Source organism: Plecotus auritus (assembly GCF_963455305.1).
Source record: "Plecotus auritus genome assembly, chromosome: 5".
Taxonomy (NCBI): Eukaryota; Metazoa; Chordata; class Mammalia; order Chiroptera; family Vespertilionidae; genus Plecotus; species Plecotus auritus.
This window is the reverse complement of record NC_137776.1, coordinates 176742623-176756991: the sequence shown is the minus strand read 5'-3', so window position 1 is coordinate 176756991 and position 14369 is coordinate 176742623. Positions and strand designations below refer to the sequence as shown.

The 14369-nt window shown below is 39.4% G+C and overlaps 1 protein-coding gene across 2 annotated transcripts in view; it reads right to left on the bottom strand.

The window, feature by feature from the left end:
• Positions 1-14369, bottom strand: part of RABGAP1 (RAB GTPase activating protein 1) — a 130627-nt gene that overhangs the window by 106991 nt on the left and 9267 nt on the right. The window contains exon 2 of one of the 2 annotated variants that reach the window (XM_080669534.1): positions 9992-10191. The exons of the other annotated variant lie outside the window; for it this stretch is intronic. Within the exon in view, the coding sequence (XP_080525660.1) occupies positions 9992-10141 (150 nt within the window). The 5' untranslated portion in view covers positions 10142-10191. The remainder of the gene's footprint in view (positions 1-9991; positions 10192-14369) is intronic. 2 annotated transcript variants of the gene reach the window in all.

Genomic DNA, 14369 nt, shown 5'->3' with positions numbered 1-14369 from the left:
TCCCCAGTAGGAGGTGTGCAGGAGGCAGCTGATCGATGTTTCTCTCTCATCGATGTTTCTGACTATCTATCCCTCTTCCTTCCTCTCTGTAAAAAAATCAATAAAATATATTAAAAAAAAAAAAAGAATGGAAAAATGTCCTCAAGTGAGGATTAAAAACAACAACAACAAAATAAATAAACAAAAAGGGCCCAGGCTGGAGTGGCTCAGTTGGAGTATCATGGTGGGTTTAATTCCCAGTCAGGGCACATACCCAGGTTGCAGGTTCCATCTCTGGTTGGGGTGCATGCAGGAGGCAACTGATTGACTCTCACACTGATGTTCTTGCACGCTCTCTCTCTCTGTTTTCCTTTCTCTCCCTCTCTCAGATCAATTTTAAAAAGTAAAATAAAAAGCAAAGAAAAGGAGAGGAACAGAACACCTTGTGAATTCATCCTAGAAAGTGAACTGAAGAAACATCTCAAAAATGTATGGCCATTTTTGCTAAATAATGGAACTATGACTGGGTTTTACTTTTCTAATTGTCTGAATTTTCTGTATTAAGCATATATTCTTTTTATATTAAAGAAAACAAATGGCAAAAAGGCTATTTGCACCTTGGGAGAAAAAGGAAAGCAAGTACATACAATTCTACTGTATGTGGTGGTCCTGACTCCAAGCCCTTTCAAACCTTTGATCTTTCCACATGTCAACAGACTCATTTCTTTGGGAAATTATCAATCACTAGAGGCCCAATGCATAAAATTCGTGCAAGAGTAGGCCTCTCTTCCCCCAGATGCTGACACCGGCTTCCCTCTGGCACCCGGGACCCGGGACCCGGGCTTACAGCAGGCACCCAGGACCTGGGGTTCCCTCGCAGCCCCAGCTTCGTCCAGAATGTTGTCTGGAAGAATGTCTGGTCTAATTAGCATATTATGCTTTCATTATTATAGAAGATTCTTTAAGGCTTTGCTGAACTACTGCCTATTCTATGAAACCTTTCTTTAGGCAACAATTATGTTCCCATGTAATTCTTATCATATCTATATTCTAGCACTTGATGAATTTTATCATGACAAATTTAGTTATTTGTCCTCCCCACCACCACCCTGATCCTCTTAATTGAACTGTGCGTTCACGGTTCAGTAACTTTGCTTGCTGAATAAAAGCTCAGCATTACAGAGGATAAGGTCACCTAATTCTAAAACAATATCAGAAACCGAGTCAGAAGATTAGTTTAGGCAATAAGTGAGGAGTAATTTTTGTTATCTATTTTAATAAAACCTGGCAACTTTTTTCCAACTAAAATAATGTTAACTGGATTTGTCAAAAAGAAAACTATGAAGATTAAAATGTTTTAAAAATTCTCTAACTGAACTTTCCGCCTAAGAAGTACTAGCTCATCAATGTAACTCAACCAACATTTATAGAATATCTTTGGCTAAGAGCTAACTAAAGGTGTAAGATTCCTAAACCAAAGGAGTCAAGCAGTGAAAACACAACACATTCTAAATTTTTATGGAAAGTTCTCAGATTCTAATGTGAGTTATCAAAATATTTGAATAAAAATAGCTGTGTTTTTTATAACTATACCATCATATAAAGCTTTTCTTTAAAAGGCATAACTAAAGCATTATCCTCTCCAAGAAGTCTTTCTCGACTCTCCATCCAAGCTGAGGTAGGTTTCCATTCCCTCTACTCCATAGCACCTTTTGTTTTTGTTTTTTTTTTGTTTGTTTGTTTTTCTTTTTTAATAAATCTTTATTGTTCAGATTATTACAGGTGTTCCTCTTTTTTTCCCCCTAGCTCCCTTCCACCTGATTCCCCACCCCACCCCATGCCCTTACTCCCCGCCACTGTCTTCATCCATAGGTGTAAGCTTTTTGTCCAGTCTCTTCCCGCACCCCTCACACCCCCTCCCCACTGAGAACTGTCAGTCCACTCCCTTTCTATGTCCCTGATTCTATTATATTCACCAGTACATACTGTCTTCAGATTTTTTATTCACTTGATTTTTAGATTCACTTGTTGGTAGGTATGTATTTGATGTCATTTTGTTGTTCATAATTTTTATCTTTAATTTTTTCTTCTTCTTCCTCTTCTTAAAGAACACCCTTCAGCATTTCATGTAATCCTGGTTTGGTGGTGATGAACTCCTTTAGCTTTTTCTTGTCTGTGAAGCTCTTTATCTGACCTTCAACTCTGAATGATAGCTTTGCTGGGTAGAGTAATCTTGGTTGTAGGTTCTTGCTGTTCATCACTTTGAATATTTCTTGCCACTCCCTTCTGGTCTGCATAGTTTCTGTTGAGAAACCAGCTGACAGTCATATGGGTGCTCCCTTGTAGGTAACTAACCGTTTTTCTCTTGCTGCTTTTAATATTCTCTCTTTGTCTTTTGCCCTTGGCATTTTAATTATGATGTGTCTTGGTGTGGTCCTCTTTGGATTCCTCTTGTATGGGGTTCTATGTGCTTCCTGAACTTGTAAGTCTATTTCTTTCACCAGGTAGGGAAAGTTTTCTGTCATTATTTTTTCTAATACGTTTTCAATATTTTGCTCTTTCTCTTCTGGCACCCCAAAAATTCGGATGTTGGTACGCTTAAAGTTGTCCCAGAGGCTCCTTACACTATCTTCATATTTTTGGATTTTTTCTTTTTGTTTTTCTGGTTGGGTGTTTTTTGTTTCCTCATATTTCACATCTTTGGTTTGATTCTTGGGGTATGTTGATCTACAGTTGAGTTTCTGTATATTCTTTATTTCAGACAGTGTATGCTTAATTTCTGACTGGTCCTTTTCCATTTTTTTGGCATTCTCATTAAGGTCCTTGAAGGTCTCACTAAGTTCCTCAGAGGTCTCATCAAGTTTCTCGGCGGTTTTTAGAAGATTCTTAAGTAACCTTATAAATGTGGTTCTGAACTCTATGTCGTCCATTAGTTTGCTTTCCTCCATTTCTCTCATTCGTGACATGTTTCTTTGTCTCCGCATTTTGCTGCTTCCTTATGTGGATGAAGTGGCTTTGTGTGGTAGGTGACCTATAGGGGCCAGTAGCTCAGCCTCCCCAGTCACCTGAGGTGGACACCTTTGGTACACCCCTTTGTGGGCTGAGTGCAAAGTCTTGGTGTAGTTAAGCCTTGATTGCTGTTGGTACACTGGGAGGAATTGACCTCCAGGCCAATTGGCTGTGAGGACCCACTGTGTCTATAATGGAAGAACTGCTGCGCTGGAGACACGCTTATGGTGCAGGACTTGTTTCAGTGGGGCTTTGGTGCTCACTGAGTCTGCCTCTTGAATGTATCACTTATGGATGTGAGGAGTTGAAATCTGGTGTCTCACACTGACCACTAGGTACACTGGCTTCTGGATCTCCAATGGGGTGCAGGTCAGCTACTGTCTGAGGCCACCCAGCAGGAGCTACAGCAAGAACTACAGTTTTCTCCTCTTTGCTTGGAGTTTGGAGGTTTTGGAGCTGTCTGACCTGGGCTGCAAGTTTGCTAGATTAAGCTGCAATAGGGCAGGCCATTCATATGCTAAAGCCGCTGCTTGGAGCTTGGGTGGGTTTGTAGATTGTGCAGGGCGGGGTCTCAGGGCGTGACTAGGCTAGGGCGTGGCAAACAGTGATGGCTGCCAGTAAGCCGGCTCTGCGGCTCTGTGTCTCCGACTGCGCCCCAGCACAATAAACAATTGTTCCTGCCCGCAGCCCTGCAAGCAAGCCTCCCTCACTTTCCGACCCCATGGCAGACAGTCCAGCTTCTCCCCGTAGGAGTTTGGGTCCCCCGCGTCTCCCCAGAAACGAGTTCGGAGTAATCGGGAGCTTATCTCCCTTCGGGTTGAAAACAGCAGCGCTTTCAGTCACCCGTCGCCAGCCTGATTCGTGCGTCTCCGTACCTCAGCTTTTCAGTGCTTGTGCACCCCTCAGTGCTGTTTGCTCTTTCCTTCTAGTTGTAGAACTTCCACTCAGCCAGCTTTCCCGTGGTTCTGGGTGATAGACGTTCTGTCCTTTAGTTGTAGTTTTGAAATTGTTGTGCGAGGCAGCAGTTTAGGTGCTTACCTATGCCGCCATCTTGGTTTCCCATAGCACCTTTTGTTAACCTCTATCATAGCATTTACCTAACTATATTGATGTTAAAAATTAAATATGGCCACAAAATCTCTACAGCTCCCTTCATCACAAGGTATAATCTATTTCCCTAAATCCATGAATCCGGATTACCTTTGTGACTTGCTTTGGCCAAAAGAATATGCTAGATGTGACACCATGTAATTTCTAAACATTAGCCTTTAAAAAGGCCTTACAGCTTCCACATTTGCCCTAAGACCATCATGCTGTGAAGAAGCCTAAAATGAAAGACCACATGGAAAGAGACCCAGCCACTCCAGTGAAGCCCAGTCCCCAGCCAACACGAAAGTTGAATAAAGTTGTGTGAGTTTAAGGAAAAGCAGCAAAACTGCCCAGACAATCCACAAAATCATGGGAAACAATAGTTTTAAACCACTGAGTCCTGAGATAGTTTGTTATGAAGCAAAGATTAGGAGAAACAACTGTTAACAAGATTTTTAACAACTGTCATCTACCCTAAGCTATCAGGAACCAGATTCAATTCATCTCTATTCAGCCTTTTTAGAGCTTTTCTTTGGCTGTGATATTCTGCAGTTTCACAGTCATTCTGCTTGAGACCTACTGCTTTTTAAAGCTGAGAATTTTATCACTTCTGGAAAATATGCAGCTATTATCTCAAGTATTTCCTTCTCCACCATTCTAAAGGAAAACTTAAGTGTGTGTATATATATATATATATATATATATATTTTATATATATAAAAGCCTAAGCAACCAGACGACCGGACAACTGGCTGGTAGCTATGATGTGCACTGAACACCAGGGTGCAGACGCTCAACGCAGAAGCACAGATTCATGCACCAGTGGGGTCCCTTGGCGTGGCCTGTGGGGACCGAGCCAAAACCAGCAGTCCGACATCCCCCAAGGGGTCCCGGAGTGCGAGAGGGCACTCTGCAAAGTTGCTATCGCTCGTCAGCTCCTGCACGGGAGAGGCTCACATTGCCGCGGCTGCGCTCACCAGCCATGAGCCCGGCATCTGGCGCCCACCGGTCAGCTAAGCAGTGCTCCTGCTGTGGGAGCGCACTGACCACCAGGGGGCAGCTTCTGCCTTGAGTGTCTGCCCCCTGGTGGTCAGTGTGTGTCACAGCGACCGGTCAAACAGTCACTTAGGCTTTTATATATATAGATATTTTGATCCTTCTCATCCAAATCTCCATGCCTCTTAACTGACCTTTCATACTTTATAATCTTTCAGTGCTATCTTCTGGGTAATTTCCTAAGATTTACTTAACAAAAATTTGATTCTCTCTTCAGCCATGTCTATTCTGCTGATTAATACTGAACCTTTAATTTCACTGTCTCTAAGTTTCATTTGCATAAGTTCTATTTTTAATTTGCCTGATCTTTTAAATTTTTTGATAATTTTGTTCTTTTCTAATGCTTATAAATTTTTCTTTAAATCTTTAATCATTTAAATTATATCTTATCTTAAGGTTACAGCTAATGCAAGTGCCTGAATTTTGGTGAGTTTGATTCTGCTCAGATTTGCTGTCTCTTGCTTATGATAAACTGTCCTTTGTATATGTTTGTAAATTTTGAAATGTGTACTATTTTTTATCAGGGTTATCTGTGAGAGTATCATGCAGACTGGGTGGCAAGTATGTCCCTCCAGAGTAGTTCTACAATTGATTCTATCACGTGCCCCAGGAGTATTACCAACCCAAGACCATGCATGTAATGCAAATTCACACCCCAAACATATATGAAGGCAAGCCTATGGGTACAAAAATCTCAAGATTCTCCTCCAAACCAGCATTCAAGCTAAGATATATAAAATTCCTTATTTTTTTGCTGTGACTGTAGGAAAAAATTTTTTCAAAATATCCTTTCAGTTAGGAGTAGCACTTAAGGGTACTTTATAATGAAATCTCAGTTCCAACTATTCTCTCTGTAAAACCCAAGGCGTTCTCTCTTTCCCAATTTAGCTGCTATCAAAACCAAAGTCCACTGGTTGTAAAGAACAGTGCAGCCCCAGTATCATTTCATATGTATTGTTCTAACTTTCAGTTCCCTCTTGGCTTTTGTTCCTTAGGGTTTTTCTTTATTGTCTTATAAATATAGCTATTGTTAAAAGGGTGTCTGTTATATTTCATCCAGCTTTCCTAAGTATTTTGTGCTGGCATTATGAGGTTTTCTAGGTCATCCTATTTTCAAAATGGGAGTTCTTATCCTCAATGCCTAAAACACTTGATAGACTACTAGATATCACCTGAATATTCAACAAACCACTCAATTAGGACTTTTGAGATGGAAGAGTGATATACCTATTAAATGTATTTTCTAAATTCAATGCAATTTTAAAATCTACTAGTGGCTGAGAAAAAGTTTCAAAAAGAGTGAGCATAACTGGGCAACAAACTTGCAGTAATCTTGTTACACTTTCCTCTAATAACAGAACTCTTAGTTATCTAACAATTTTATTACTACTTCACTTACCAGGTCTTCACACACAAAAAATGGTATATACTGTATAGGTATACTGTAATTACTGGAAATAAAATAGAGAAAACATTTTAAATTTGGAGAACATGTTGCTCAATTTAGCTGAGTAAGTCTCTCTTGGCACTGAGCTGTGCCACCTTGGGTTAGGGGTGACACAGGTAAAGTGAAACTAGTCCTTTGATAGTCTTCAATGAGTCCAATCCAGGATTTTTTTTGCTCCAACACTATGCTGGAACTTCTCTGCTGAACTCCCAGACTTCCACAAAAGTACTCTCCTCTATAAGTGATTATCAAAATCAGTGTTCTTTGCGAACAGAGCGGTAGAAAACTCCTGTACTGATATTTTGATGGCATCATCTCCTGTTAACTCTTTCTTTTGTCAGTTGAAATTTACTGTTGAGCCTCTGTAGTGAATTTTTCATTTTAGTTTTTGCTTTCCCATTCAGAATTGCAGTTAGGTTCTTTTGTTGTTGTTATAATTTCTATCTCCTTAATGATATTCTCTATTTAATACTGTCACCGAACTTTCCTTTATTTCTTTAAGCATGATTTATTTCAATTCATTGATGTTAATAATGGCTACTTTGAAGAGTTTGCATATTATTAATTCCAACATGTCATTTTCATAAGCAGTATATGCTGCCTTTTTTATAATGTATGATTGTATTTTGTTTCTTTGCATTTTTCACAGTTCTTGTTTGTTTGTTGGAAACTAGATATTTTAGGTATTATATTGTATCATTTCTCAGTATTGGTCTCCCCACTCTTGGTATTTTTTATGCTTGCTTGTTAGTTTAGTAACTAGCTGGCTTATTTTAGTAAATTCTATTCCCTTAATTCCCATAGTGTTAAGCCTCTGATGTTGCTCCTTTGGGTATCAGATTAGGATTTGCCTATAGTCATCCCGGGATAAAAGTGGTTTTAGCAATATGCCCTGTCTCCTTCTCTGACCACTCCAGTAATTGTGGCTGATTGCTCTATAGTTTTCAATAAATATAAATTGCTCCACAGAATATACCAAATTGGGTTACTTTGAAGGGAGAGCTCCAGAAGTCAGTGTTTGAGTTTTGTTCTGATCCAAGGTGGTCTCCTAGCAATCCTACATTTAAACCTATATGTCCAATCAATCTACAAATCTCTTCCCAATTACCTTTCACTACAACCTCCACTGTTTTTGAGAGTACCCTTAGGCTTTAACTTATCCACACTCTGTTGTAAATAAAATCAATTCCTTTGGAAAGAGATTACGAACTGTTTTATGGCCCCCTTCTCACAATAGGCAAAACCTCTAAGCCACAGCTATAAGGTTGCAATGGCATGCTTCTCTCTGAGTGATACCTCTTCTTCAGAAGCTAAGCACTTGGTGGGGATGGGAGGTGGTATAATAGTCTCAAGTCCTTTTGGCTTGACTCTAGTGGTGGGGACCACTACTTTACATGCAAGGGCAATCAGGCTCCTGGTATACTCAGCAGCACTACACCCAATGTATAGCCTCCATGCAGAGAGTAAGAGCTGGGGGAAAAAAGGAGCCCCCACCACTGAGTCACACTTGGCCAGCAAAAAAAAAAAAAAAGCTGGAGGCAGGGTGAGAAATGCTATCGTCTATAAGATAGCCCTCTGACCTGTGAGCTGGGGGGTGCGAGTGGGGTGGGGAGGGAACCCTGTTTTCTTGACTGCACCAATCTGGAATGGACTTATTACCATGATGTTTGGCTGGGATAGAGGAGGGGAAAAAAACAGGTCTTGGTTCAAATACCATAAAATTGTTACCAAATTTTAGTAAATCTCCTTGAATAAGTGTTTCTTCATTTTCTGTATGTCCTTTAGAACATTTTCACAGACTTTCAATGGTTGTCTTTTAATAACTATTACCACTGCTGCTGGGGAGCAGTTCCACAGAGCTTCCATGCTGTTATGCTGGAGGTGTCCCAGCCAGTGAGCTTTTTAAAAATGTAAACTAGATCATACCCCACTCTCCAAAAATTCTTTTCAGATCTGTAACGAAGTCCAAATTCCTACTAAGCTTTAAAAAGTTCTATTTAATCCAGCCCCTACCTGTCATTGCATCTCGTCTTCTACCACTTTTTATTTACTTTATTCACTCTATCTCTGTCCTAAAAAGGGGGATCCTCTTCAGGGTCCTTCTGTTTTCTGTTCCCTGTGGAAAGCTCTTTTCCCAGATTTCTCCTTGATCTTCTTCCCCATTTCATTCAGGTCTCTGCTCACATGTCATTTCAAGACATTCTCTAAAATAGTACCTGCCCCTTCACTCATTATCCATATATCCCACTTTGATTTTCTTCACAGCACTTGAATTTACTTATATTTGCTTTCCTATTTGCTTAGAGTCTGTTTCCCCCAAGAAGGACAGAGGGCTTTATCTATCTTATTCACCACTGTATCTCAAGTATTTAGAACTAGAGGCCCGGTGCACAAAATTAGTGCATGGGCGCGGTCCCTAGGCCTGGCCGGCGATCGAAGCACAGGTGTCTGGCATGGAAGGAAGGGCAGGTCCCAGCTGACCTCTGGGGCCCTGGGCAGCACCTGGGCCCCCCATGGCCCCCTCCACCTGAGTCATTGGGCCCCACCTCCACCCCCACCACTAGTCACCATCTGCAGGGCGATCGGGCCCCACTTGCACCCACCTTGGCCTGGCACCGCCCGCTCACCCACTCCACCATCCCGCCACAGTCCCGCTCTCATCAGGGCCGGCAGTGCCTCCACTGCCAGCACCGCATCACCGATGCTGTTCCGCACCGCCCCCTGGTGGTCAGCGCACATCATAGCAAGCAGTCGAACTCCCGGTTGAGGGGACAATTTATACATTAGGCTTTATTATATAGGAAGATAGAACTTGCCACACAGTTGATAAGAAAGACTTGTTAAATGAAAAGATGTAAACAGGAATAGAAATGTTTCTAAAGCTACTTACTTTTTAAATGATGCTAACAGGTAAACTTTTTATTTATATCCATAAAGAGCAAAACAATAACAGAGTATGGGAAAAGAAGTAATAGTTGTTTGGCTGAGAAAATATAAACAAAGAGAAGTGGCCAAAAGCCAGGAATTTAAAGGTCCATTTCAATAATCCTAAAATTCTTTTTTTATAAATAGCACTGCTGACCTGCCACTGCCCTTACACTACATACACCAAAACAATCACCTCTAATTCAATGAGAAAGTGAAAACTCTAAAATTACAAATGTTTACACTATGACCACTAACTTTGACAGTTAGGGGTAATAGAAGTTTAGAAGTAAACAAATTAAAAATTCTTAATCAAATATAAATGTGTCACTAGCACTAATTGTAAATAAAACTTTTTAGCATTAAAAAAGAAAGGATATAATTTCCATGTTCTCACTTGCATTCCATATACCTTCTTATTAAGGCCAAGTTTTGCAATGGGCTTAGCAAGGCTAAAAAAAAGAAACTTAGGTTATGGAGTTTTACCTTGAGTCCTGTTTTCTCGTCATCACTCCCATTATTTGTAGATGGTGTCTCATCTCCTTGCCTGGAAACCAAGACAAAATCTTCACTATTAAGAGTGGATACTGAGTCTGAGGACACACTGATTTTTCCAACAGAAGCCTTGTCATCCATGACTCAAGAATGAAGCTCAACTCATGAATAATTAAATATTTTTTAAATGCCTGCAAAACAAAAACCATAAAGATACTCATATAGAATGTCTACCAGATATTTATGCTCTAATTCTTACAAAATACAAATGAAAAAAACTTTTTAAAAAACACTTCCAAAATATTTTCCCAAGACTTTTACCACTTAGAGTTTAGGTTTTCTAATCTAGATAACAAGGGAATTTGATGCTATTCAGAGCTAAGACATTCCAGATTTCAAAAAAAATAAAACATATTCCCTTGAGAACAACTCTACCTATAGTAATTTATTTGGCACATGTTGCAACTCTATTCTTGGCCTTTAAAATTATAACAGTGCTACACTTGTTTTCTATCCTTTAATTTGTAAAGATGTACAAATAAATTATATTGAAGGCACTCAAGTAAATCACTAAGGTTTTCCTACCATTATTGATACTTAAATACTAACATGTGTTTTTAAGAAAGAATATTCTACAATAACCACCAAGAGAAATAAATTAAAGTCAGGGCAATCATAAATTCTACAGTTGGGAAATACCTTATGTAGCAAGAAATCTGAAGTCCATTAAAAACTCAATCTCCCCATTTCACAGTTTCTTAGAACTCAACTCAATATGAACATTACCAATAAAAGTGTTTTAAGCCAAAAATTCCCAACAGGAAGTATAAAAATGTGTCACTTATGAAAAGCCATTCAATTATTTATTGACTCCTAGAATAAAACTCAAACTCATCTACCATTTAAAAACCTGGTTCTGCATACTTTGTGGCAATGTTCTCATTTGGTTGCCAAAATAGCAACAGAACAAATACAATGTTATAGTCAGAAAGCTTTAACCAATTAGCGAGAGTAACTCCAGCTCTATGCTTATCTTGCACAATTAAGAAATTCTGATTTATTCTTTGGATTTTTAATTGAACATATACCACATGCCACGCACTATTTTTCCTTCAAAGGCTTATACCTAGATAACCACCTGGCAGCATGAATCACACAATCCCTGAATATTATAGCTGAAAGAAAACTTAGAAATCATAAATAATATTAAACAAATAAGGAAATGCAACCCCAAGAAAAGATCATTTAACTAGGTATAACTAAGGCTCTAATCCATAATTCTTTGCTGCTTTCTACTTAAACTACTTTGCTTCCAGGCGATCACAGCTCTACATTTCATAGCACGAAATCTAAATGCACAGTGTGGCATTCAGGATGCTCCAAAATGTAGTTTTGAAAACTTTTTTTTTAATGTAGTTTTGCTTCATCCACTCAATGAATACTTACTGAGTGCCTAGTGTCTAAAGAACAGATCAGATTCTTGCCCCCAAAGAGTTTATAGTTTAGTTGAGAATACAGGCAAATTGCACAGGTTAACAGGTACTGATTTAAGGTAAAAACAAAACAAAAACAACTACTATGGGAACAACTACTATGGGAACAGGTTGGGAGAGGCACTTAGACATGGAGCCAAGAAATGTATTAGAGGTGGTAATGTCTTTGCTAAGGACATATAGGGCATACCCAAAAAATGTACACACACTTTAACAGCTGATAACTCAATTTTCACTCCTTTTCATGTATAATTGATTTGAAAGAATGGGTGAAGCCAGACGAAGCTCTGAACAAGGAAAATTTATCCTAAAGTGCCACTAGACTTTTTTTTATGGGGATCCATCAAAAATAAAGTTACAGTACAAAACCAGCAACAGTCAATTAATTGAGGGTGCACAAATACGGAACGAAATGATTCTTTCTTTGATGTTTGCAATTCCATTGTTTCGCATTATCAGCAGTGCTTGGACCAGAATGATCATCAGTCTGAAAACAGGTGTTGACAAAATAATAAATAAATTCATTTCTGTAGATTCTTTTAAATTTTGAAAATGAACTGTATGTTAATAAACACTGACTTTGTAATCAGTCAAAGTGTGTAAACACTTTTTGGAACACCCTGTATACAGACAGTCCCTAAGTTATGATGGTATGTACAACTTTATGATGGTGCAAAAGCGATACACATGATAAATTACTTGAGATACTCAACGCTTTATCATAAAATAGTCTCTGTTAGGTAATTATGCCCAACTGTAAGCTAATGTAAGTGTTCTGAGCACATTTAAGATATGCTGGGCCAGTGGTCGGCAAACTGCAGCTCACGAGCCACATGCGGCTCTTTGGCCCCTTGAGTGTGGCTCTTCCACAAAATACCACGGCTTGGGCGAGTCTATTTTGAAGAAGTGGCGTTAGAAGAAGTTTAAAAAATTTGGCTCTCAAAAGAAATTTCAATTGTTGTACTGTTGATATTTGGCTCTGTTGACTAATGAGTTTGCCGACCACTGGGCTGGGCTAAGCTATGATGTTTGGTAGGTTAGATGTATTATATGCATTTTTTACTAACAATATTTTAAATTATGATGGGTTCATCAGGACATAACCCCATCATAAGTCAAGAAGCACCTGAACTTCAGTAGCTCCACATATCTGCACTCATAGTATACTCTTCCTAAAGTGGTTTCCTTGCTTCTGTGCTCCATCAACTGCAACTCATCATTCATGATCTAACCCTCCCTTTTCTAGTAGCCTGCCATTTCACCCCAGAGCCAAATGAATTATTTGCCTTATTCTGTTCCCACAGCATTTTACATTTTTTATAGTGCCTATTATGCAGTATTACAATTTGCCAGTGAATGCCTCTTAATTTAATCATTACATATCTATTTCACAGATGAGTAAATTGAGGCTTAAAGATATGGTGCTGCCCTAGCCGGTTTGGCTCAGTGGATAGAGTGTCGGCCTGCGGACTGAAGGGTCCCAGGTTCGATTCCCGGTCAGGGCACATGCCCAGGTTGCGGGCTCGATCCCCAGTGGGGGGCATGCAGGAGACATCCAGTCAGTGATTCTCTCTCATCATTGATGTTTCTATCTCTCTCTCCCTCTCCCTTCCTCTCTGAAAGCAATAAAAAATATATTTAGCCGAAACCGGTTTGGCTTAGTGGATAGAGCGTCAGCCTGCGGACTGAAAGGTCCCGGGTTCGATTCCGGTCAAGGGCATGTACCTTGGTTGCGGGCACATCCTCAGTGGGAGGTGTGCAGGAGGCAGCTAATCAATGTTTCTCTCTCATCGATGTTTCTAGCTCTCTATCCCTCTCCCTTCCTCTCTGTGAAGTATCAATAAAATATATTTTTAAAAATATATATATTTTAAAAAAAAAAAAAAAAAGAAGAAGATATGGTGCTTATTCAAGGTTATGGTTATGCAACTTTTTCAAGATAATGGTTGCAATGTAATTGTTTAGAGGCAAAGCCAAAATGTGAACCCAATGACCTACTTAACTTGATAAAAAAGGTGTGAGTGGTACTTGTAACTGAACTTGACATGCTTGAGACTAACTGTGCTAGTCCAGCCACTAGTCCAGGGCTCAGACTTACCTTTATTCCTTTGGTTTTCTTGAAACTCTTTCTTCGTAAAGGAATAGCATTGACTGCCTCCAGCTCTACCACTTCAAAGGTATTCCCCATACAAACTGAGCAGTCCCTCTCAAAAATCTGCCCACCCTCACGAACCTCTTCTTCTAAAAATCAACAACACAATTTCAAAACCTAAAGAATTCTTTTCTGTTCTCATTTTACTTCTACCAGCTGAAATAAATGAAAATACTGACCATTTTCTTACTCTGAAATTCTTGTTTTTCCTTCCATTTACTACCTCTGACTACCTTTTCTCACCTGTCATTTAGGTTCCTTCTCTTCTGTCCCCTCATTAAATTCCATCCCGTTCCTCTTCTTTTTCCACATTTCCTCCTGGCTATCTCACTAGCTCACTGGCTAACTTCTTTTTACCTTTGACAGGCTTGATAGATGTTTGGCTGGGATATTTATATTACTGAAACATGTATATTACTCATTTCTCCTTAAGCTATGTGAATTTAATGCCATGCAAGCAAATCATTTGATAGATAACCAAAGCCTAAGATATATGCAGTAATTATGGTTTCTCCTTTCTATGACCTCTGATTTTCAGGGGAATGTGTATAGGCAAACCACAAATGTTTGGCAAAAGACATATATTTCATGTACTTTCTGATAAAAGAAGACCCTGGTCCCCAGTTACACAAGGATAGTGGGACATTTGACAAGTGTTTCTGAGTATCTTCATTAACAGCACTGGAATAGGCACTGCATAAGATTAAAAATTTTCCTATCCTGT